Raw genomic sequence first — 26,344 nt, 5'->3', positions numbered from 1 at the left:
TAAATTCAATTCAACATTTTATTTAGACTGTGATTATCCTCAAACAAAAGAATACCCATTTAATCAGTTTATTCTTGTTTTCTGAAAAGCATTATCCCCAGGTTACTTTATCAAAATATTCTGAGTTACACTAAAAATATAAATATATTTGGTTTTCTTCTGTACAATATATGAGGGAATATTTAAAACTTCTTTCTCTTCATTGCCTTCCAATCTCCTTCTTGCTGAGCAAGGCTACTGAAGAGTTGTTTCACTTTCCTTTTTCTTTCAGAATCCCTAAAAAAATAAAAATACTCCAATATTTCAATATAACACGCCCATACTAACACCACATATATTCCTTAAGAAAGCTCAACTGGAAGTTTTAAGAAATCCTGACTCTTCACCTACAGCTTCATAGTTTTATGAGAACCAAACTCATAATGTTTTTCTTTTCAAAACTGATATTGGCAGTTGGTTCTTCACAGACAAAAGTTCTTGTACTATGTTCAACACAGGCTGAAGTCTAACTACTGTTAAGAAATTGATGGCTTGAGGACGTAGGTGAACCTCATATACCAACATATTTATGCTTCAGTGAAAAACAAGCTGGGAAGAAAACATCTTGAGAAATACTCATGAAAAAATTCATTTATAGATGCTTATTCTAAATTTGATAGTCTCCTCTGTAACTCCTTTAATTGTAAAAGAAAGCTTTAAGTTTCACAGAATTGTTGGAAATTATTTAACATTACAGATCAAATGTTATACAAGTCATTTCTGGTGTCCTCCAGATATTTTGGAATGTAGCTCCTGTTAGTTTCAAACCAACATGGTCAATGGTGAGGAATCATGGGCGATGCAGCCCAAACAATCTGGAGGGAACTAGATTGGAGAAATCTATGCTATATACAGACTATAAATACATTCATAATCCTCATTTGATAGCTGAAAGGTTATACTTATAAAACTATGTGAACTGCTTCAAGATATTTATTGGTAATCCTGCTTACACTCTCTCTGAATATTCATTCTGCCTAACCAAGGGCTTGACTGTAGATAAAAACGACTGTGTATCTTAGTACTCTCAAGGGCAATACTTATTAAATATGAATCAAATGGAACATAACACAATCATGAGTTACCTTTCTACAATTTCTGCAAGCTGCATTCTAGCAAGGAACTGGTTATCTTTGCGGATCTCACGAACAGCTCCTTTAAGTTCACGTTTGTGCTTATGAATTAGACGTCTTCTTTCCTGCTCTTTTTTATTGCTTTCTTGTTTTCTTCCAAATTCCAGGCTGAAATGATAAAGTATATAATCTCAAACACACATCTCTGCTTTACTTAGTGGGAACACCCTTTTTTGCAGCAGAACTTTTAAAATATTTCATATGTTGGGGATAATCTTATATAAGTGAGGTAGCTGTAGATCCAAGCTGGTAACTGAAATATTTGTAAAACTTAGGAAACTACTTCAAACACTGTGTAGATATCAACAATTATGGTAGGTGTAGAGGCAACATCTGATGGTCTCGGAACCATGTTGACCTTCTCCTGGACTCTGCTGGGCCACATTTCTACAGGATCTGAAGGAAAATGCCTCAAAAGCAGCATAGTATTTCACCTACACATTTTACAAATCTGTTTTGATTCATTTAGAATTTTCTCTTTAGAACTTCCTAACAGGAAATTTTCATATATCTAATTGGTGGTTGGGACCTTATCCCAATTACAGGTCACACAACTGTATGACTCGATGGAAACAGACACTGCTTTTTCTAAAAGAGAAATAATATTGTGGCATGTAATGCATTTAAATTTTGTAGTATGATTCCTAACAGCACAGAGGCAACTTTAAAACAAAGATATTATGAAAAAAGGACAGTCCCCCGGCACCTAGCTTTGGTTTGCGGGGAAGCTGGAGCTTCCAGACAGCGGGACTTCCCCGCGGACCAAAAAGAACCCGCAAAAAGCGAGTTCTTCTTGCGGTGCGATTATGACGTTTCAGTGTGCCAATGGTGCATTCACGATGTCATAATGGCGCTGCAACATGACGGATGCCAGGCATCCATCACGTAATGATGACGCTGTCCATCTGTACAGGGTGCCGCCATTTTGACGCCCTCATCATGTGCAAGGGGTGTCTAGAAGCGCCGCCCCTCGCACGTGATGAGAGTGTTCTATTGCGCCTGTCTGGACCGGGCCATAAATACCTCAGGATGTATGGTTCCAGTATATCAAATAATTATCAATAGACATGTTGTCCCCTATTCATAGTGATGCAGTGCAACCCTGCTGCAAATCAGATATGTTTTATCCACTTTCCCTTTTCATTACCTCTGTGGAGTAGCCAACACAGCAATACATAAACAAAATAACTGCCAATCCCACTTAAATGTATAAACAGGCAGTTAGCAATGCACCACAGTTTATCTAGGCATATAAGCAAAATGAACATAGGATCTTGAATCAACCAGAACAAGAGATACTCACACTTTCACTAATTTTGGTGTAAACAGCTTTAAAGGAACTGGCTTTTTCTTTTCACATACTAATGGATAATACTGTCCTTTGACTTTCAACTGCTTCAGAACATCATCACACAATTCCTGAAAATATGGAGAGATTCCAATTTCAGAAGGCATTTGAATTATAAACAATAAAATAAAGCTATGGGTAGAACATAGGAGAAACAGTGTGCTTTAGCTAAATTATATCCAGACTTCAGTGCTTTGTTTTTCTTGGAACATTTAAAAGTTTAAATGTCATTAAATCAGCATCCTTAGTGGAGGATAGGAAAGGAACCCAAATAATACTGGTCTGTGCAACAGTTGCTCTTAACTGGTAGACATATAGACGATTTTCAGACCTGGCTGAAATGTTCCTGAAAGGAGCCAGGAACGTCTTCAAAAGGGCCAGGAGGAGGCAGTGTTTGAAAGCGTGAAGCGCTTCTCCCATCACCTTGGAAGCGTTTCTCCCTAAGCCAAGTTTGGATATTCAGATACACCATGTTTCTAAATCCCCAATGGATTTGAGGAGGAAGTACTGCCTTCATACTCTTCTGGCATGCTTCTTGGAAGCTAATAAATGCTAATAAAGTTTGAGATGAACATGAAATTAGACTTATTGTACCATGTGTGAAGTTATCACAGATATTTTTGTGGAGTGGTAACTGCAAAACATACTTTCTGCAAACAATCTAAATGAGGAAGTATAAAATCTTTACCTTCAGTAGTTTAGGGTACTGCATCACTGGCATATCTGTATTAAGTAGCATTTTGATGGGCTGCACTATTTCATGGAAAGATGGAAGCGATCCATACAGAGCTACACACCTCTTTATCAAATCCAGGCACAGGGCTATGCATGATAACCTATAAAACATTTCTCAATATAATTATGTCACCTACAAAAGTATGATGAACCATCACAAACATATACATCATTAAATCATGAAAAAAGCCACAGTAATACTGAAGGAAGAAAGTTTATGAATGAAAAATTAGCTTAGATTGGACAGTGTTTGGGACTCAGTTCTGTTGAGGGTACAAAGAAAGAAGCTTTCCTCCATCTTCAGCACTGAAATGCTCAGAGGAATAGACAGAGGTACAAAGTGCAAATTAATCAATTTATCACACCATTCTGACCACTTTTTAAAAATATTATTCCTCCTACAATGCTACAGAATAGCATACATTCCTCATTCTTCAATTTATTCCCCACAACCTTCTACTCCACAACCTTCTATGAGTTGTACAAGGCTTAAAGTTAGACAGGAGCAAGGTTATACAATGAGATTCATGCCAGTGAGGTCTTTTACTTAGTAAGTTGTCATACAAACTGTGAGGTTTGCCACATACAACACTGGGGATGAAGACAGATGTCTTTAAGAAGTCAGTTGTAGCTCTGTTTTTAGGTTACCAGCAACATGACCCACGGTCTCTTCCAACTCTATGATTGTATGACTACAGTTGTTTGAACTCATAGGAAAGTGTTCCTTTTTGTGTAGAAACACATTTGCAGGGATATTTACTTGTCAACTGGTAAATTATACAATAGTCCATGAGCTTTACATTTTAATCTAGTCAGCTTTCTTAGCAATGCAGAATGCGAGTGGATGAATTCTTCTACTGCTAAAAGTCCTTTAGCCATATCACTTGCAAGAGACTCTGACAATACTTTGTGTACACAAGTATATTATTGAATTGGCCTCCTACAATGCTATTGAGGACCACTGGTCCTATATACCAGTAGAGAAACAACTAGTGTTTGGAGTGGAAAGTGTGGCCCTGTGGCTGCCATGTATTCCCCAGATTGTTTCTGTGCCCCAACCATCCTCAGAACTCCCCTTCCCTGAGAAAAATGGATGAGATTAGCTTTCAGAGAAGACAACTGACCTTTTATAGTTAGGCTGCAGAACTCTTAATGTCTGCTCAAAAGCAAAAAGTACTTCTTTCTAAAACAAAGTGAACATCAAGACACTTTTTTTCTTTTTGGTGTTTTGGGCAATCCAACCAGTTCCTGGGAGGTCCTAGGATGGAAAATTGGTCCTGAATTTGCTTAGAGGAAGAAGGCTGGCCTAGCCTCTAAGATGTCCCAAGATATTTGGTATGAAATTGAGAACTGATGGATACAGCACTCTTCTTGGACCTGCTACTTTCCATTGCAGGCCTATAAACCTGTTTTTGATGGAATATACTCTCAGATCTCTCTGGAGCTGTAGCACTGGCTACAAAGCAGAGTTCTGGAAACTGATGAGTCTTTTATGTTATTTGCTTGGGGCCAGGACAGTCACTGCTGTTGTGAGCTTGTGAGTAAAGCATCGACTATCCCATGCTACTTCTTTTGCAGTAGACTGCATTATGGAAAAATGTGGAAGTTCACATAGAATCATAGAATCGTAGAGTTGGAAGAGACCTCAAGGGCCATCCAGTCCAACCTCTGCCATGCAGGAACTCTCAATCAAAGCATCCCTGATAGATGGCCATCCAGCCTCTGTTTAAAGACCTCCAAGGAAGGAGACTCCACCACACTCTGAGGGAGTTTGTTCCACTGTCAAACAGCCCTTACTGTCAGGAAGTTCCTCCTAATGTTGAGGTGGAATCTCTTTTCCTGTAGCTCGCATCCATTGTTCCAGGTCCTGTTCTCTGGAGCAGCAGAAAACAAGCTTGTTCCCTCCTCAATATGACATCCCTTCAAATATTTAAACAGGGCTATCATATCACCTCTTAACCTTCTCTTCTCCAGGCTTAACACCCCCAGCTCCCTAAGTCTTTCCTCATATGACATGGTTTCCAGACCCTTCACCATTTTAGTCGCCCTTCTTTGAACATGCTCCAGTTTCTCAATGTCTTTTTTGAATTGTGTACTGCTAGCAAGCTCTGGGAGCCAGACAACCAATTCAATATGGCCTGCTTTTGGGTGCACGTTGACAAAGCAAAGCACTTGCCAGGAGAGAAGAGAGATAAGAAGAATACACAATATGAATATATACAGACAGACACTTAACTCTAAGCTGCAGCAAACTGTTACATAAGAGAAGAAGAAAAGTTTGAGATTTTAGAGAAGTAACAGGAGAAAGTTTTGAACTTATAAGTAACAGATGTTGGCAAAGTGAGACAAGGAATGAATTGGGAGTGTAGCTGAAAAATAATGTATTTTAAGAATCTGCATCATATCCTCCCCGCTTTCTTAGGTGGTTAAAAGGGAATTTATCCTACTGGATATCTTTTCTAGCACCTCCTACAGAATAGAAAATACCTTCTAATATGTCCAAAGCACACAGCACAATAGTCTAGAACTCAATAAATTAAATTGGTTTATCATATAAAAATACATCCCTCCACATACCGAAGATGATTCAATTCCATGTTGCTTTTTTCTTTTAACCTAGTTATCATATGAAGTGGAAAACTCTGTTTTTGCCATGTCTCTATGTCTGCTTTTTCAGTGACCACAAGCAGGTTCAACTGTTTTTTTAATGACCCAAAAGGATATATCAAAGTATAACCTGGAAGAAAAAAAGTACAAAATATTAGTTTTAATTGTCATTTAACATTTTAAGCTATTTAAGTCTATTTACAGGTTCTGAAGATAGATAATGAAGATGAATGTTTATCAGATAATTTAGATTTTCTGATTATTTTCTGATTCTGTAGATTTCTGTCCTTGGGCCAACACTCTCCAAGATTTTATCACTGATTTAGAATATGAAGGGGTGGAGGAATCATTACCAGATTTTCAGCTCAGGAGGGATAGCTAACACAACAGAATTCAACTGGACTAGAAAATTGGACTAACCTAATAGAATGAAATTCAACAAATAAAAATGCAAATTCTACATGTAGGGCACAAAAAACAAACATACAAGCATAGGATAGAGAACACCTGGCTTAGCAGTAGTACAGTCGTATCCACTGATTCTGCATCCACAGATTCAACTATCTACAGCTTGAAAATATTTTTTGAAATTCCAAAAAGCAAACCTTGGTTTTCCCATTTTATATAAGGGGCACCATTTTACTATGCGAATGTATATAATGGGACTTGAGTATCCATGGATTTTGGAATCTGTGAGAGGGTCCTGGAACCAAACCCCAATAGATACCAAGGGTCCACAGTACATGTGAAAAGGATCTTGAGATTATTGATTATCATAAGTTGGAGCATGACCCAGTAATGTGATGCTGCAGCAAAGAAGGCAAATAATATTATAGCCTGCATTTCCAAGTCAAGGGAAGTCATAGTTTCACTACATTCTGTGCCAGGCAGGCCTCATCTGAAGTGCTGTGTTCAGTTCTGGCCATGCCATTTTAAGGATATAGACTAATTAGAGCAGGTTCAAAAAAGTGTAATAAGGCTACATACATGTTCTGTACTTTCAAGGTGACTCTGAGTTATAGTGACCCTTCTGGCCATACTTATTCAGAGGATGTTTGCCACTGCTTTTCTCTTAGGCTGAAAACATATATTTACAATTTGGTATTTTATGTTGTTCTGATTATTATAAGAATCATAGAATCATAGAGTTAGAAGAGACTGCAAGGGCCATCCAGTCCAACCCCCTGTCATGCAGGAAATCTAAATCAAAGCATCCCCAACAGATGGCCATCCAGCCTCTGTTTAAAGACCTCTAAGGAAGGAGACTCCTCTACACTCCGAGGGAGTTTGTTCATAAGAGGTTTAGACTATCATTGATTATTGTGTTAACATTGATGGTTTGATTATTTTTTGTTTGTAGTGATGTCAGCGTTATCTTTATTAGCCGAAATAAAATTAGTTGAGACTAAAAATGCTATAAATAACTATATTTATCTGCATCAGAGGAAAGAAAAAAGCTTTTCAAGCCATGCATTTAGGTATTTTGCCAGTTTGCAAGACAATCTCAATTAATTATGTAGCTGATATTTGGTGGAGGGGTTTTATGATTCAAGAATGGCAACTTTGCCATTTTTGAGCTATCAAAACTTTGCCAGCAGTTTATAAATTCCAGATTAACAGTGTAATGTTAGAATTTTTTTGTTTTCACATCCTTGCTAAAAGAAATGGCAGTGGAAATAGATCCTAACTCCAGAAGGTATTCATTCTACAGTATGGGAGAAACACAAGAGAAAACCCTCTTCCATGTCCCCATCAAGAACTTCTCCTGAAGACAAGCAGTCCCTCAGATATGTAGACCCAAGGTGCCCTCCCTCCAGTCCATCTGCCTCAGTCCAGGCCTCACAAGGAGAGAAGAACTGCTGGACCTGATCCTCTTCCACACCACCATTCCCTATTCCTTTTGTGTCGTGTATTTTTAGATTGTAAGTCTGAGGGCAGGGAACCGCCTAATTAAAAATAATAATAATTGTAAACTGGTCTGAGAGCCATTAGGGCTGAAGGGCAGGGTACAAATATCGCAAATAAATAGGGCTTTAAAGGTTAAAACCAACACACTGATTTGGGCTGAGAAGGCAACTGGCAATCCATGCAGGCATTTCAGTATCAAACCACTATGATTTTAATTTCTGTGCACCCATGGCAACCTAGCTGCTGTATTTTGTACCAACTGACATTTGGATACTCTTCAAATAAGTCTTCTTCATTGTAAATACTGTATCTGCTGGACTTTTTAGATTGTGAGCCTGAGGAGAGGGAACAGTAAAATGTAAGCCACTGTGAGAGCCTTTGTGGCTGAAGAACAGAGTATAAATAATCTAAATAAATAAGAGAAACAGTGGATATATGAAGTATTTTCATGCAAACCACACTGCTCAATGAGACAGACAATCCAGAAGATTAGCTAAAAAAGTGCTGAACATTGATTCATAAACTTTCAGAGAGAGTCATGGGAAATGTGGAAGAATGGCACCTTTGTGCACATCAGGTCTAGAATTCTTACCTTGTACTTTTCTGTTGGGTACAGCCATATGAAGAATTCCCGAAAGAAAATTTATAAGTTCTGGAACAAATCTTTGAGACAAGGATACATATTCCAAGAAGAGACAGCAAACAAACAATCCTTTGATAACATCTTGCAATGTTTTCACTGGGCACTGAAACACACATATAATTACAAATTACTGAAAAACCAACCTTAGATTATAGTTAATATATCTCAATAAGCACTGGACGTTCAGCATCTGCAAAGAATTCATGTTGTTTTAAATATGTTTCTTCAGTCTAAATATGATTAAAATATTACTTTTCTTGCCTTACCTTAATTTTATTAATTTGTTTAAAAAACGAATAGGCTCACAGGAGCACATTTCACTCAAGGAGATTCACAGGAAAAATGCAATATAATAGAAAATACCATATGCTCCTTTATTAAACAAGCAGACTGATTTGTCCTACCTACATTGTGTTAGCATCTATAGATTAACTCAGATCTTATTTTCTATGTATTTTATGTTATATAGTACTGACTCTTCACAGATCTTTTATTTCCATCCTTCAGATTTTCTACACATCACTCTTTATACCCACAATCCTTAAAAATAGACTACTCCAAGTGAAAAGTTTTATAAGACTTCCACAACCTTGTATTTGTATACAAATGATACAGTGAAGCAGATTTTCTTCTTCCAGTTGATATCTATTACCATACTAATTACAATTTTAGCATGCACATTTTAGCTAGCTTATGGAAGTTTTACAAGTGTGAAATTTTGAAAAATATTGCTAACATACCTTTGTAAGTAGCTGGCTCATATATACTAATGATGGTGTTACCACTGGGTGCCAGAAATCAGAGGTTGGAAAAAGTACTGCAATAATTTTCAAATACATGAACTGAAAAGATAAAAATTCAGTGTCAGCTATAGGAACACAAACTACAGTGATCTGCTTAACATGGTATACACTTAACCAATAGCTTAGTGATCTTGTTAAGACAGATGCTACTATCCAGTTTGACATTATCCTCACACTATGGAAATTATTCTGTCTTGATCCTACAGTACAATACCTTTTCAAATGATGTAACTACAGTCCGCTCTCACCTCTTCAGATTCTCTGAAGATGCCAGCCACAGATGCTGGCGAAACGTCAGAAAGAAACTCTGCTAGAACATGGCCACATAGCCTGAAAAACCCACAAAAAACTATGGATGCCAGCCATGGAAGCCTTCAACTTTATTTTTGCAAATCCAGATGTACTCTCCCACACTTGTCCTTCACACTGCATGCTGTAGGATATTATAATAACAGGATAGCTAAATTCTTTCTTTACCCCCATCATCCATCACTATGCCCCTACCTTCAGCCTTTTGGTTGGATTTTCAATGGAGACATTCATGTGTCAGTCGTTTTTAGAGACTTGGTGGTGCTCATAGGTTTTTGACAGAGAGTCTGCATACTTTTTGTGGGTTTTTCGGGCTATGTGGACATTTTCTAGAAGAAACTCTTCTAGAACATGGCCACACAGCCTGAAAAACTCACAAAAAACTATTGATGCCGGCCATGAAAGCCTTCAACTTCACAGTCTGCATACTGCTCAAAAGTTACCTTTTCCTTCACATTCACGCAGTCACCTGAATTCTTTATTAGAGGAAATGTATTTTGCTTGTAAAAACTGTAAGCTGCTTACAGAGATGTTGAAATAAGTAAGCACAATAAATAAATTAAATAAAATGTACCACATTTAATCCTGGAAATGCTGCATGACCTTTAACTTCTTGGATTTTTTCCAAGTCATGAATAGCATCTTGAAGAACAAACTTGACATGATTACTTGCAGCTTGAGGGAACATCTGGCAAAGGTTATACAAGGGCCTGTTAATAAGAGGGTCATGTCAGTCTCATATTACTTTACATTACAAATGTAAACATGGTATTCTTCTTCATTAAAGATAATATTAACTAGTCAAGAGTAAGATCACAGCATAAAATTGGGGGCTTTGGGACTTAAAACTGATATCTAGTTCAGAAAAGAAGTCCTAAAAATTATTATAGTTCAGTCTGAACTGGCTTGCAAAATGTCACATTTAACAGAGGCTTTGTTTTAAAAAAAACTATGTAGTTCAAAGAGATAAAACTTACACACCAGAATTTAATGTTGGACGTAACTCAGTATCATGAACCAAGGCCCAACTCAGGGCCTGCAGTGAAACCTTCTAGATCCTCCACTTTTTTATAATGCAAAACAGCAAACCCTAGAAGCCTCTAGAGTGTATAACCTGCTTTCTAGCTCTCACCCACCCAGCTTTTTCTAGCCTTAGCATAGCTTCTTAGAATCAGGAAAGGATGTGGGAAATATATACAGGGCAAACTGTAGTTCAAGAGGCCTCTGGGGATTATGATCTGCCATTTGGGGTGATTAAATATTTAGGTTGGCAAAGATCTAGGAAAAGGCAAATATTGTCTCCAAGCTCTCAAAATTTGCCCAAATTCTTGAAGAATTTAATGAACACTTTATTAGAAAACTGCTTTTCAAAGTATGGAACATTTATAAAAAATATCTTTATGCAAACCTTCCCAGGTGGCACTCCACACAAGAAGCCCTTCATAAACAACAAAATTTAAAAAGACAGCAATGGTTACGTTATGAAGATATAGTGATTAAAACTACAGATGGTGTAAGAATTAAATCAAGAGAGGATTTGCAGAAGGAGGGGATAGAAATTCATTGGTTCAGCTATAAGCAGATTTCAGAAGAGTTCAAAAAAGATATACAGTGGTACCTCGGGATACGAAATACCCAGGTTACGAAATTTTCGGGATACGAAAAAATCCCATAGGGAATTATTGTTTCGGGTTACGAATGTTTTTTCGGGTTACGAAAAAACTTTTGGTGCTTTTTTCGGCTTTTTCGCACGGAATTGCAGCTTTTCCCCATTAGCGCCTATGGCAATTCGGCTTACGAAGGCTTTTCGGGTTACGAAAGCGGCCGCGGAACGAATTACTTTCGTAACCCGAGGCACCACTGTAGAGAAATATGGACTCGAATGCGAACCGAGTACCTTAGATAAAATATTGAAAGGAGGGGAAAAACATATGATTTCTAAACTTTACAAGATTTTACTGGGAATTGAGATGGAAAGTGAAGTGGTGAAAAATAATATGATAAAGTGGATGCAAAACATTGGGAGTACTATCTCTATGGAACGCTGGGAAAGATCATGGCTGAATACTCATAAGTTTTCAAAATGTAACAACTTAAAGGAGAATTACTTTAAAATGTTCTTTAGATGCTATATAACACCTATTCAATTAGCAAAAATTAAGAAATCTAATAAAATTAAGTGTTGGAAGTGCAAGAAAGCCCCAGATTCGTTATTTCATATGTGGTGGCAGTGCAAAGTTGTAAAAACTTTTTGGAAAAGTATACAGTACATAAGAATATTGTAAGATATATGCAAAAGTGTGTACCCTTATCTCCCAAACTGTTTTTTTTGAATATAATTGATACGGATAAACTGAAGTTAAATCAGGATGATTCTAGCAAATTAATTTATATGATAACGGCTGCCCGCTTAGTTTATGCGAAGCATTGGAAGAAATCTAAAGCTCCCTCAGTTAAAGAATGGGAAATAAAAGTACACGAACTTGTATTAATGGATAATTTATCTATGATAGCAAACGGTAGAACATCGCAACAATGCAAACAAAAATGGAAGAATTTCTTGGAAGCATAAAGAGCAGTGACTCTAATTGAACTGTTAAAAGTACTTCTCAAGGTACACTGTTATATAGATTACTGAAAACTATTTTTGTTAAGCTTATTTGATGATCTGTATTATAATAATATTGAGTCGTTAGATGGATTTGTTTTATTTCTTTCTTTCTGGAAAAAATGCATATAAAACTTTAATAAAGATTATATATATATATAATATTTAATATATATATTAAAAAGTTGCCCAAATTCTTGGACCATCCACTTTCAGCTGACCTGCCACCACTGGCAAGATGAGTACAATAAAATACATCTGCATATTGTAGCTAGTTCTCCTTTATTAGCTGAAATATGAAATATAAGTGTACTTTACTTACCGGACCAGTCTGTCAATTGTTTTCAGCTCTGGTGGCTCCTTAGATGCCAGTTCCCCAACATACTCCAGAAGGAATTCAAACAGTTTCTAAGAAATATAATTTTAAGGTAATCAAATGAACCATTGAATGCAACATACAATACTTTGCTTCATTTAACCAACAGAAAATATCATTTCCAGATTACTCTTTGAATAATATAAAACAAAAACAAAAAACAAACATACTTCTAGCTTTGCTTTGTTTCCCACTGCAAGGCTTGGATGATTTGATTTCTGAATTCTTTCTATTACGAGCAGCTGTTCTTCTATTGGTTTTTCTGACAATAAAGCCTTAAGTTGGTCGTAAGATTCCGGAGCTACGGTAAAAACAAACAATCAAATAAACAAACAAAAACAGATGGCAACTTAACACATTATAAGACAAGAGGAAAATCATGTTATGGTGATTACAAAAGCAAAACAAGTAGCTATAAGTGACTAATGAAGAGCAACACATACCCAGTATTACAACAGACTCTATATTTTTAAGTGAACAGTACAGCTGTAAACTCCTACTGAAAAGATTACTGTGCCAATCTAATACAAAAAGTTATTTGTACATTTAATATTAATAAAATTAAAATTAAATATCTAATATTTGCTCATTGTTTAAATATCATCTGTATAATCTAAAAATGCACAGATGACATAGTACCATCTTATAATCAGAAAACTGGCAGAATGGAAGAAATATCCTTCCCTTCTTCTATTAATATTTGTAAACAATATATTATAGTTCAGAGACAAGTTTGGGGGAGACTGGACCTAAATTTAAAGTACATCCTAAAATTTATTTCATGCTAATATAGAGATAGCACCAAAATAAAGCAATGTAATAAAAAACAGAGCAAAGATCAACAAAATAACAAACTGAAAGAGCATCCGATCTGGAAGACTGGCACTTTTTTGTTATATGCCAGGGAATAGTACCATATTTATGCCCACTGGCTTTTTTCCCCTTGTAAAAATTACTATGGGTTGGCAGTGGATAGCTTGTGAACTGGTACCAGTCTACAGATCACCACTGTAGAGTAATACTAGAGTATTAGGCTCCTACTGTTTACTAAAAAAAATTGTTTTGTTTCACTGATTATGTAAGATGATATTTCATATTAAATGGCATTTTTATATATTATTTTAAAAACCAAGTTATTGTTGTGAGTCATCTTTCTTTCCTTAGGTCCTCAGCCACAAAATTCCAACATTATATTATTTAGAGCTCTTTTAAAAACACACATCTAAAACGATATTCTACCAATCAAATACAGTCGTCCCTCCAAGTCCACGGACTTCAAAATCTGCAGAGGGGTGACCGCCATTAGCATCAATGGGGTGCATGCCTGTGGCACGTGCCCTCCATGCACACACCCCATTTAAGCCCCTATGGGGCTTGAATATGCACGAGTTTTGGAACTCGTGCGGGGGGGGGGGGGGGGGAACAGATCCCCGCAGGTTCCAAGGGCAAACTGTATTAGTCAACTGTTTCTCTACAGAATACATTTAATGCAATTTGAATAAAGGGTTTTTCCCCTTACCGTCAAACAAATACGGCAATTCCAGTTTGGCAGCTTCCCTGACAACATTTTGTTTCTTAGTTTGCAATTTACTTTTTTTATTTTTAATTTGGCTTTTCTGTGCTTCATTTACACTGGCTTCCTCCACATCAGCTTCTGAATCTGGATCAATGTCAACAGCTTCAGATTCAGTGTCAGATTCTTCTTCACTTTCTCCTTTCTCACTGTCATCATCTTCTCTCTCTTTTTCCTTTTTCTTATCTTCAATATTCAGCTTGCCATCCTATTGAACAGGTGGTTATATATTAATCAGAGGAATCTATAGTGAAATGAAGAACTTCCTTATTAATATATCTTTACCAGAGACATAGGCCTGTTAAAAATTGCCAAAATAAAGCTGATTTGGGTCTCTTTGGAGGTATGCTATTTAAATGATGCATGGGTCCTAAGAGTCCGGAGGTCGCGCCAAAGCCACACTCCATTCCTAAGCACTGGAGGGCAGCTTTAGTGCAGCTTCCGGATTCTTAGGATGCATGCATCATTTAAATAGCATATCTCCAAAGAGACCTGAAGCAGCTTTATTTGGGCAGTCTGTAACAGGCCTTAGTCTGCTAGAAAAACTCTGTACTTGACTATGATGAACCTACTTCCCCCCCCCCCCCCCCCCCGTTTAGTTAAGCTAAACAGAAATCATGTAACTATTGTAAAATGTACAATAAACAGTGGCATGGGCATCATTGGAAAACACTTGGTAGCAGCTTGGGATATGTGTGTGTGGACAACCAATGGGCAGTCACTCATCATCCGCCTTGCCCTACCACCAGTCAAGGCCTCTCTCCAAAAAAGGGAGATGAAGGGTTGTGGAAGATGAGGATTCCGCCATTGCAGAGCATTGCCCTACCCTCCCTACCCTCTAACTGCATATTGTACGTAGTTCTCCTTTATTATTATCCCGCTTGGCCAGCTCTGGATCTTTTCAAATTTGGGTGGGTGGGCAGGCAAAGCAGCAGCAAAGAGGCGATGGAAGGGCAGTCCACACATCCCCGCAGCTTTCTCTGGGTCATTGTAAAAACTTATGTTATAGCAGAACGTACTATATCTGATCCTTTAGCATGCATGTTATGAAAAAAATGTCCTCACTGAGACACCACGTTTGTAATATCTGGTAAAAGCACAGATGACAAGGCTAGTTGATACATTAAATTAATGTGTCTGGTTTGACACATTAGTGCTAATTTGTTAGCAGTATGTTAGATTGCAATTATAATGCAGAAAGGGTTGAAACATCCTCTCCTTAGCAAAATGTTAAGAATTGAGCATGCTGGGAAAAGAACATCTGGATACAATAGGGCAGCTGCAGGTGTCCAGGATCTAAATGCTGACATAAAAACATTAATGTCAAAGAAATGGTCCTTAAAATTCTGAAGCAGACTGGAATACAGACACTAGGAGCAGCTGAAGTGACAACATATTGATGGTAGCTCACTTATTTGACTGTTCAGAAATGCAACTACTGTAGAATAAATAGTATTTTAACATTTTCTTGGCATTACCAGTCTCACTATTCCCATCTTTCACAGTCTGACTGGTCCTTAGTTTTGGTCTTGAATAAACAAGAACATAGAGCCAGGTCAAAGAGATGAGCAATGCAAGACTGTCAAGATTAAAGCTGAACAAGTCTTCCTCTCGGGCAGATTTAGCTGTTATGGGATTTAAACTTGAGATCTGTCCCCTCTAATTTTAATTTAAGAAATTGGGAAGGGGAGGGGCAGAGACAGGAAGCTTCAAAGAGATGCCAAGAAATCCAGCTAGTTCAGAACAATACAGCTGGCTAGCTGACCACTACTCTATTAGGTACTCAGAAACTATGTGTTTGGAAAGCTCTCTGTTTGCCCCTGAATCTTTATGAGATTTCCTGAAAATCTACTGTAAAAAAAGACAGGTAAATACTTTGTAAGAAAGAAAATGTCTATCATCCTTATCCAGAAGGAACCCATCTGCCAAATCATCAGCTGATAAATACTTGGTATTCTTCCTTATCACTGGCTCATCTTCTCCACGCATTCGACGTAACCTGTCAGCCTAGAATACAAAAATATAATCAGTACAATGCAACATACAAACACCTGTCTGACTATCAAAGGAAGTATAAAAAATTCCTGCTCTATTAGTATTATTCACCAGATCCTGCAGGAAGAAATTATGGGCAGTCATATTTATCAGTGCAGCATATGCGTCAAAGACACTAAGATTTATATACAGCATGCCCTCTGTATCTACATGGGTTCTGTTCCGGATCCCACCCACCAGAATAGGAAAACACTAGTGTGGCCGCGTGCACAGTTGTGCCAGTAACAATAAGGGGGCAAAGACATCCACAGATACTCTAATCCTAAAGCTGCCAATAAGGAGGGCCGACTGTAATTAAACTGAACGCTTATTTATTACTTGTCTATACATTTATATCACCTGTTCTTCCAAGGAGCTTGGACAAGAATTCAAATGTTTCCATCCCCCCACCCAACCATACAGATATCTCTGTAGAGTTTGGTTGGTTAAAGGCATATAGGAGTGGGCTTCTTTCTTCCCATGGCAGTCAGAGAGGTGAAGACAGAAAGAGAGCGAGTACAGCTGTTTTTAGAACATTATGCACACTCCAAAACACCACCAGAAATCTGGCCAATAATTTATGGCTGACAGTTAAAACAGAGATATAATAATCAGAAAGGAAGCTCAAGCTGCCTGTAATAGAGGGAGGGTTGAAGGTGTCACCCATTTAAGATCATGTACTTTTACATGGCAATTCAACATCTATTCAGAAGAAAATCCTCCCAACTTCAAATGGTCTTACTCTGAGTTAAATATGTGTAGTACTTCTCATGTAGAACAAGTAACATCTAACATTCCTTGGTCTGGTGCAACAACATGAAAGGCATGAGAATAGCAGCAGAGAGTAGCATGAGCAAGGGAAATAGCCCTCCAGGTACTTGCCCTGTCGGGGAACAATGAAATACATTATGTATCCACTATACCATGATGACAAGCCTATGAAATTAACAAATTTGTTTTTATATTACAGAGCTGAAATGCTACAGAGAACCCTAAATTACAGCCATTAAAGGTTACTTCAGTGCAGTATAAAAATATACCTCCAATTTTAGGAGTTTCTCCTTCTCCTCTTTTGCCAACTCTTCTTCAGTTTTCAACCTACTAGAGGGTTGCACCTTCATCTCAAATCCAAGCTCTCTAACTATCATATCATATTCATCAGGCTGAAAAGAAAAACAAAGAGAAAACACATGTTGAATTCTATGACTGATTTACACGTGATGGATTCAAACCAAAAGCACATTCAGTCTTCTCAGTGGATTATATCTTCAACATGTCACTGATGAAAATAGTAATACCTAAAGTCTTCTGTTTTCACAACAAGGATCAGTGCCTATGGTCCTTGTGCTCCCTCATCACATAATATATATTTACTCTCATACCATAGAACTATCCATTTACTCCAATCTTTTGAGTTTAAAAATGTACCGTGATTTTTCTGGGAAATAGTTTGTCTTCAAAACCTTTAAATTTAAAATACAGTATAGCAGTAATTTACGCAATTACAAAGGCAGATTAGCACACAAACATAAACTTCACAGATCTTGTTATTGTTATTATTCACTGTTAAAAACATGTTGAAAATGAGCACCTGCCATGATTATTGTGATGGGGGACCATGTTATGTATCATGTGTATGATATGTATGATCCAACTGTGATGTAGAGGAATTGAATATGAATCGTTTCAACTGGAAGATATGATATTATGTCATGATACTTTAATTCCAATGTTGTGCTATAGTGGTCATGCTGTGGGAATGTCTAAGTGGAAGCCCTACCCCTACCACCACCACCACCATTATTATTATATAAATATTACTTCAGAACAGAAGTTGTGCCACTATCACCCCCCCCCAAACCTGGCAACTTGTTTTCAGGGACATACAAATTTCAGTTAAATCCAATTTTGACAAAATTAAAATTTGCAGAGTTGGGGATTTTCCATGTCCATTGGCATTAAAAAGGAAAAAACATTCGGATGTGACTTTTGGTCTATGCAAGCCTAAATTGTTCTCACAGTATAGTGTAATAAATCCACCATTTGCAAAGTTTGTCAATGATGAAATATTGAAAGCACCGACTGTCAATAATGCAGTACTGAAATACTTTCCCAGGAGCTCTGTTACACAATAGACATTGTGGACATTACAAAGTAAACTCTGGAAGTAGAAATTTCAGCTAGGTGATGATGGTTATTTCACCAAGTTAGAGACTGGGAGTGTGGCACAGTAAAACCCATCCCATCCCATCCCCTAGAGCATCTAGGCCTAGATGTATTCACAACCAATAATAGAAATAAGTAGGAAAAATAGTTAAGTTAGTATTATAAGAATTTGCAGGTTTTCAGGGTTTCCTGTATCTTCATACAGGGGTCTTCATCAATCACAGATAAATAAAAAAAATATCTTAGATATTAATTGGGATAAGGAAACATATGACAACATGTTTGTTAATGAAAGACATACCTTCTGCTTCTCCTCTACATGATTTTCCAATTCTGACTTGGATGTTCTGTGGAAAAGGAAGCTTTGAATGTCTTTCCAATCACTGTTCAGTTTTTCTGTAAGTTCTTGTGTATTTTCCCTCTGAGTTTGTCGCTCTCTCTAAACAGAGGGAGAGGGAGATCAAAATGTGACAGTTGAGTAATCATACAATGGATTTCTAACTACAAGTTCCTCTCTGGCATAAGAATAGCACGTGAAATTACAAACACCAAGAAATAGAAATGAATTGAACACTGGAATTTTTTTTTAATGTAAACACTTGAGTTTGGTTTGCACAGACATGTGCATCTTGATTGGTTTTGGTATACATCATAAGCAGCTAATGTCTAAATAAGGGGCTGGCAAGAGTGGAACTCCAGATTTGTTTTGGCCTACAGCTCCTATTGGTCCCAGCTAGCAAAGTCAACAATGAAAGATTATGGGAGCCATAGTAGTCACAGGCCAAAAACACCTAGAAGTCCAAAATCCCCCCTCCCCCCAGTCTAAACAGACTTGGTTTAAAAATATTTTGTTAGGAATTCAGGCATCTAGGTCATTTTTTGTGCTTCAAAGTTTTAAGTGATGAAAGTGCATATGTCCATCTGTCCCAGCACTAAGTCTTAAAAATACCTTAAATTACTTGGAATATGCAAAATGTTGAATAGAAAATTACAATCTGATGAGCATTCCCTGATCATGAGAAAATAAGACTATGTATACATGTATTTAATTTCAAGTGAATTCAACTATATTATAGGAAATCCAAAGTCTACCTTCTCTTGCTTGGATTTTGCTATTAGTTCTTCAATCAGCTCCTTCCGAGACTTAGCCTGTCTGTTCTCTTCATCTTGCTGCCCTGCAAGTGTTTTCTTGCGAAGAAGTCCACCACCTCCAAAGTGAGCTGCTGTTAGTTCCGCTATAAATGAATGAATGGAACCATTAATTAAGGAAGCCTATAAAACTGAGAATACACATTTGGCAAAAATTATATATATTCAGTGGAGTAATCTTGCACATGCTTACTCTGAAGTAAGCAATACAGCATTCAATGGGACATATTCTCACCTAAGTACTGTATATAGGAGATTACAGCCACAATGTCCTAGGAAAGACTGAGGTTTCACATGAAATCTTCAGGGATGGCAAACAAGAACTTACCGCAATTAAGGTCAAGAGTTCAAGAAAATAATAGACCAGATTCAAACACAATATTACATAAAACACACCTGCATTGCAGAAATAATAGTTTGACACCACTTTAACTGTCATAGCTCAATGCTATGGAATTCTGGGATTTGTATGCTTGTGAGATATTTAGCCTTCTCTGTCAGAAAGCTCTGGTATCACAATAAATTAGAAATCCCAGGATTCCACAGCACTGAGCCATGGAAGTTAAAGTGCTGTCAAACTGCATTATTTCTGCAGTGTAGAAGCTGCCACAATTTCATCTTGCAAAGCAATCATAACACATCATAAGTAAAATGAGATCAGTCTGTCAAATTTTGGTTACACTACTGAGTTCTGTAATTACTGGGTATAAAAATTCTACCCTTCCAACAAAAACAGCCATGGAGGGGGATTTGCTACACCACAGGTATGTGGTGCACATGGTACATGTACAATACATTTTTTATTCATCTTACCTGAAAGTATGCCTCTTTCTTCAGTATCACTGTCACTATCAATAATATCATCAAACTTTTCAATGTTTGCTAAAGAGTGACCATAATGAGTCAAGTCTTCCTCTTCATTTAGATTATATATATGTTTCTTTTCATAATTTTTCTGTAACAAAATAACAAATACTGTTATGTGATCTTGGTTAGAATCTTAGTAGTTCCTATCTATTCTTAGCGTATCAGAAAATTTGCTACTTCTTTAAATTAGACCGATATATTTGCAATCACAGCAGTGGGTGAGGGGAGACAACAACTGACAACTGTCTATATGAGAAAAAGTTTTAAAACACTCAATAAAAATATCCTTGGATCAGGCAACCTATTTTATAACTGGATACCATCGACCATGGTATCCTTCTGGAACACCTGAGGGAATTGGGAATTGGGGGCTCTGCATTGCAGTGGCTCTGTTCCTACCTCTTGGGAATGTTCCAGATGGTGATGCTGGGAGAACTTGCTCTTCTAAAAGAGACCTAGTATCTGGTGTCCCTCAGAACGCCATACTGTCTCCCATGTTGTTTAACATTTACATGAATCTGCTGGGACAAATCATCTGGAGACATGGGGCGGGGTGTTATCAGTATGCTGATGACACCTAAATTTGCTTCTCTATGTCTTGGACTGCTTCAGTGACCAAGGAAGGCACTTCTCCTCTGAATGACTGTCTGAGGTCAGTAATGGATTGGATGAGAGAAAACAGACTTAAGCTGAATCCAAACAAAACGGAGGTATTCGCTATAGGTAAACCCGAACCGGGTATGGAGATATGCCCACCAGTCCTGGACGGGTTCACAGTTCCCCTAAAGGACTGCGTTCGCAGCTTGGGGGTACTTCTGGATTCATTGCTTCAGCTGACATCTCAGATTGACGTGACGACCATGAGTGCCTGTTATCAGCTTCGGCTGATACGCCAGCTGTGACTCTACCTGGAACAAGCGGACCTAGAAACGGTTGTACATTGACTGGTGACCTCTCATCTTGACTTCTGTAACACGCTCTACACGGGGCAACCCTTGTGCCACGTTCGGAAGCTGCAATTAATTCAATATATGGCAGCCAGAGTGGTCATAAGTAAATCTAAATACGACCCGATTACACTCATCCTAAAATCTCTACATTGGCTGCCTATTAGCTTCCGGGCTCAGTACAAGGTGTTGGTTATTACCTATAAAGCCCCACATGGCCTGGGTCCAGACTACTTTAGGGAACACCTCCTCCCATACAATCCTTCCCGCACACTCAGGTCCTCTGGGAAGAACCTACTACAGCCAAAGAAAACCAGGTTCATGGTGACTTCCCAGAGGACCTTTTCAGTCACCACTCCGAAAATATGGAATGACTGCTGGAGGAGATCTGTCAAATTACATCTCTAGAGGCCTTTAAAAAGGTGATAAAGACAGATCTCTTCTGGAAGGCCTTCCCAAACTAATCTCCAAAATGAGATTCTGAATTACTCACCTACCCATTGCCTCTCCCAACGATCACTCCGGTAAATATTTTCCTGTGCTCCTAACTTTATTTGCATTTCTTATGCAACTAGGTGTAATATATCATACTGTTATTGTTATTATAATGTGATGTTTTACTTGTATTTTAGCAGAAGGAGGGAGGGTTAGGGGATTGGGATTATGTCAACACTGTTTTTGAATTATTATATTGGGCTGCTGTTATCCACCTAGATCAGGGGTAGGCAACCTGCGGCCCGCGGGCCAGATGCGGCCCGGTGAGGCCTTGGGACCGGCCCCAGCCTGGTCCTGCCGCTGATTGCTGCCAGGGCCTTTGGCCTCTTGCGCGCAGGGGCAAGGGGGCAATTGTCTATAGACACCTCAGAAACATGCGTTTATGTTAACATTTTTTAAAAAATCAGCAATTTTTTTTGCGTGTCCTCCACTTTTTTAAAAAAAGTGTGCACCATTTGAAAATGTTGTCCTACATTTGTCCCGGTTTATTTATTTACATTTTTTAAAAAATTATTTAATTATTTATTTTTTGGCTTTGGCCCCCCAGTTGTCTGAGGGACAGCAACCCGGCCCCTGGCTCAAAAAGGTTGCCTACCCCTGACCTAGATCCTCAAAAGGGAAAGGCAGGATATAAATAAACTTAAACTTGAAGGGTTTTTTTTTGTAAGTTTATGATTTCATTCTTAAATTTCTCAAATATAACACATAGTTTCCTCCTCCATTTCAGTCACTAAGTTCTTACTTTGTAGCTCCTTCAGCCTTTGCCTACATTCACATAAATTAATTGTTACTTTTACCATTTGTCAGATAGGACATGTTGATCAAAAATCTTCAAAAACATACTATAGCAACATACTAAAATAAGCTATATATTAAGCATTATAGTATAAAACCAGTTAGTTATTCTGATATCTGTGGCAGAAAATGTCAAGAACATATTTGCTGCTAAAACAAACAACAACACATGAAATACTCAACAATGTGCTGTTCTTCTGCAATAATCAAAACCAGATTTTTGAGGTCAAAATTGATTTCATCGTCTTAAACTATTTTTTACACTTTACCTGTTGTTCCAAAGCAAACCGCGTCATCATTTTTTCCTCTGGACTTATTTTGTTGTTATATTCACCAAAACGTTTATCTTTAAATACATTTGATTTTTCTTTTTCCTTGTATTCTTTCAGCAATGTCTGAGTACGCTGATAAGGGAAACATAAGAAAACCTGGTTAAGGGAGAACATAATCCTACTCAAACAGGACAACAAGTAATAAGGTAACATGTCACAGTCCATGTGGCATTAACTCCAAAGCAATGTCCTTACATATTCTGGATTTTCATTTTTTAAAATATTTGTCTTATGTTTTTGTCTTCTCATAGCACTTTTAAAAAGGAGTCAGTTATGCTCATAATATACTCTTTTAACACTCTTTCAAGTTAGGGACAAGCAATTATTTTATCTGATATTACCTGGTCTTGGAATGTGAGGGTCAGTGGTTGTTTTGTCCCAAGAGCAATGCTATGGACTTTGGGTGTAGTAAGGCCTCTGGCTCCCAGGAACACAGCCAGAACAAAAGACTTGTCCACAGATTTCCTAAGTTTTCAAAAGCTTTACTGGTTATAAACACAAAAACATGAAAATGATCTCCTTTTTCTCAATAGTCCTTCTTGAATATCTTGCTCTCTCTTCTTGGTGGGTTTTACCTTTCCTCTTCTGTGGACTTTATCTTTCTTCTTCTGTGGATTTATCTTTGTCAAAGGAAAATACTCTCTCCAGGTCTGACTTGGCTGAAATCTTACTACACAACAGAAACTAACTAGAGGGAGACAGAATAAGACCCTGGGATTTCCCACAATTCTTGTCTTTCTTAAAGCTGTAGATCTCTATTTCCCCTCCTAAACTGATACATAGAAAGCCTAATATAATTTCAACTAGATATATGTCTCAAGAGCATCAATGATGCTCTGGAGGCATGACAGTGGTCATTCTATCAACCTATTCCATTCCACCATTCTTAGGACTAATGCTTGAGGTTTTTCTTCTTCTTTTAACAACTTTTTTTTTTTTGCTGGAAACCTGAGAACAGGAACTATCTTATCTGATTTTGCTGATATGCTAAAGCCTTTCTAACTGGAGAGTAAGGAGCAAATGCTGCACTTAAATAAATAAGATTGTTTTAAGAGATTAACTGCGTTCTTCCAAGATCAAGAACAAACTTGTCAAAAGTGCAGTTTGTTTTTAAATCACAAAGAAGAGTATGTATTACATCAAAACTATTCTGGTGTTTTTGGGTTTGTTTCTTTTTTTTTAGTTCACATGACAAATGTGAACCGTGGCATCACTTAGTGCAAACTGTGAAGGCTGCAAACTGTAGGTAGAAACCCGTATGTTCTTTGCCACAAACATAGAACAGGTCTGTCATTTTTGGTAGTTCTTATAACCTGGACACCATATCTATCAAGATAGATAAGTGAGGAATTATACTGTTTTTGTTATTCTGCTGTGCAGGGCCCCTATAAAGAGAAGATTACACATTTTGCTACCTATCTCAGCTGCTATGTGGGTACTATTCTTTTTAAACGGCAGTGGAGTGGATATGTGTGTGAGACTCACTAAGGAAAGTGGAATGTGCTCCTCCATGACCAAAGGGTCTGTGCAAATAAAGAACAAACAACCTCTAGATCCTTTTAGGAAGCAAGGAACTCAGTCAATGTTCAAAAGGCCAGATGTGTGCTAAGCAGTTATAGCACCCTGATTCTATTTTAGTGCCAGGGCTAAGCACTATGAGAGCCAGCGTGGGTAGTGGTTTGGTTGTTGGAGATTGGGGCTCGATTCGGCCATGGAAATCCACTGGGTGACTATGGGTAAGTCACACCCTCTCAGCCCCAGAAAACAACTGTTGTTGTTAGCTGCTCTTGAGTTGGTTCTGACTCATGGTGACCCTATGGATGAGACACGTCCAAGAATCCCTGCCCAGATCCTGCAAGCCCTGCCAATAACCCCCCTTGATCGAGTCTATCCATCTGGTTTGTGGTCTTCCTCTCTTTCTTCTACCCTCTATCTTCCTAGCATTATGGTCGTTTCTAGTGATCTGTGCCTTCTCATTCTGTGGCCAAAGTCCGATAGTCTCAACCGGTGTCTTCCAGAAGGCTTATCCAGATGTTTTTCCAATGATAAATTTTAAGGGATGAGTTTTAAATGTCGATGTTTTTAGGAATCTGTATGCCTGATTTGTCCTTTTAAACCAGTGTTTCCCAAGCTTTGCTCCTCCATCCGCTTTGGACTTCAGGTCCCAGCATTCCCACCAGGCTAGGGGCTTCTGGGAGTTGAAGTCCAAGAACCAACCCCTGGGGGACCAAAGTTGGGAACTCCCTGTTACATGTTTTAACTAAGCTATTTTAACCGAAGTCGTTCATTGTTTGTTTGTTTGTTGTTGTTCCCTGCTTCGGCCATGGAGAGAAACGGATAAGAAATAATTGTTGCTGATGTTATTATTATATTACATAATATACCAACCTAGCTCCCTCTCCCTGAATACGAACCTATATTTCATTGATAATTGGGTCCCTTTATGTCTGTGAAATTTCCCCCAAATTTTTAGCCAATTGGATTTTAATGTTTTAAATCATGATTATTTAATACTGTTGTTTTAAAACTGAGACACGGGGGGCGAGAAAAGGATTAATTTTGAATTTCACTGTATTTTTATCTATCTTTTACTGTTGTAGCCAGCCCTGGTTCCTGGTGATTGGGCAGGATATAAATAAAACATTTATTTATGTAATTATATTTTATATAATGTAAATATAATACGCATACATATACATATGTATAAACAGATAATTTTATATTAAATATTATAAAGATAATAGATATATTACACACACACACACACACACTCTCTCTCTCTCTATATATATATGGAATATATATATATATATATATATAGATCTGTTGGGTATGCTTTGGTTTAGATTTCCTGCATGGCTGGGGGTTGGACTGGATGGCTCTTGTGGTCTCTTCCAACTCCATGATATTATATATATATATATATATATATATATAATATTATATTATATATTATACAAATAGATATATAATATACATATGTACATATAATATATAAAATTATATATATATAACATATAGATATATAAAATATTTAAAATTATATATATATCCCTATATCATATAACATACATATATATGTAATATGATATACGTGTGTATATATATATATACTTAAATGTAGACGTTATTATTATTATTATTATTGCCATTATTGGCGCTATTATGGCTGCTACTCCTTGAGCTGACTGGCGTGGAAGGAGCTCACCTTCTTGTGGGCCCTGGAGCGCGTAGCCCCAGGGCGCCCGACATCATGCCTGGTCTTCCTGCCCAGGATGTGGAACTTCTGCCGGTTGGTCTTCACCTCAAAGGGGTTGCTCGGCAGCGAGGAAGAGGAGGCCGCGGCGGCCGAGGGGCCAGGAGCCCTGCGGAAGGGGGCCAGGGGCCTCTTCCGCTTCGCCTCAGCCATGACAGCACTTCGCCCACAGCAGAGGCAGCCACACTCTTCCCTCAACCGGAACAGGAAGTCTTCACTGA

General features: G+C 37.8%; 1 protein-coding gene across 1 annotated transcript; it reads right to left on the bottom strand.

The window, feature by feature from the left end:
- Positions 1-26,339, bottom strand: NOP14 (NOP14 nucleolar protein). Its single transcript, XM_042469391.1, has 18 exons — positions 26,076-26,339; positions 22,805-22,939; positions 20,245-20,386; positions 19,375-19,517; positions 18,584-18,721; positions 17,157-17,279; positions 15,958-16,089; positions 14,029-14,290; positions 12,680-12,810; positions 12,456-12,541; positions 10,100-10,235; positions 9,154-9,255; positions 8,363-8,516; positions 5,833-5,992; positions 3,209-3,356; positions 2,476-2,591; positions 1,125-1,280; positions 1-276 (listed from the first exon to the last, which is right to left on the bottom strand). The coding sequence occupies exons 1-18, from the start codon at positions 26,274-26,276 to the stop codon at positions 183-185; spliced, it is 2,559 nt and encodes an 852-aa protein (XP_042325325.1). The 5' UTR covers positions 26,277-26,339; the 3' UTR covers positions 1-182.
- Positions 26,340-26,344: the final 5 nt, after the last annotated feature.

This window comes from Sceloporus undulatus, chromosome 5 (genome assembly GCF_019175285.1).
Source record: "Sceloporus undulatus isolate JIND9_A2432 ecotype Alabama chromosome 5, SceUnd_v1.1, whole genome shotgun sequence".
NCBI lineage: Eukaryota > Metazoa > Chordata > Lepidosauria > Squamata > Phrynosomatidae > Sceloporus > Sceloporus undulatus.
Note: the sequence above shows the minus strand (reverse complement) of the source record. Positions and strands in the feature narration are given on the sequence as shown.

Excerpts from the sequence above, each read along its gene's own strand:
- NOP14 (XM_042469391.1), bottom strand. The coding sequence starts at position 26,276 with ATGGCTGAGGCGAAGCGGAAGAGGCCCCTGGCCCCCTTCCGCAGGGCT. Across the intron at positions 12,811-14,028 it reads ATTGCCGTATTTGTTTGACG|CTCCGGAATCTTACGACCAA; the intron begins GTAAGGGGAAAA and ends TTTTTACCGTAG. Across the intron at positions 10,236-12,455 it reads ACAATTGACAGACTGGTCCG|GCCCTTGTATAACCTTTGCC; the intron begins GTAAGTAAAGTA and ends TCTTATTAACAG.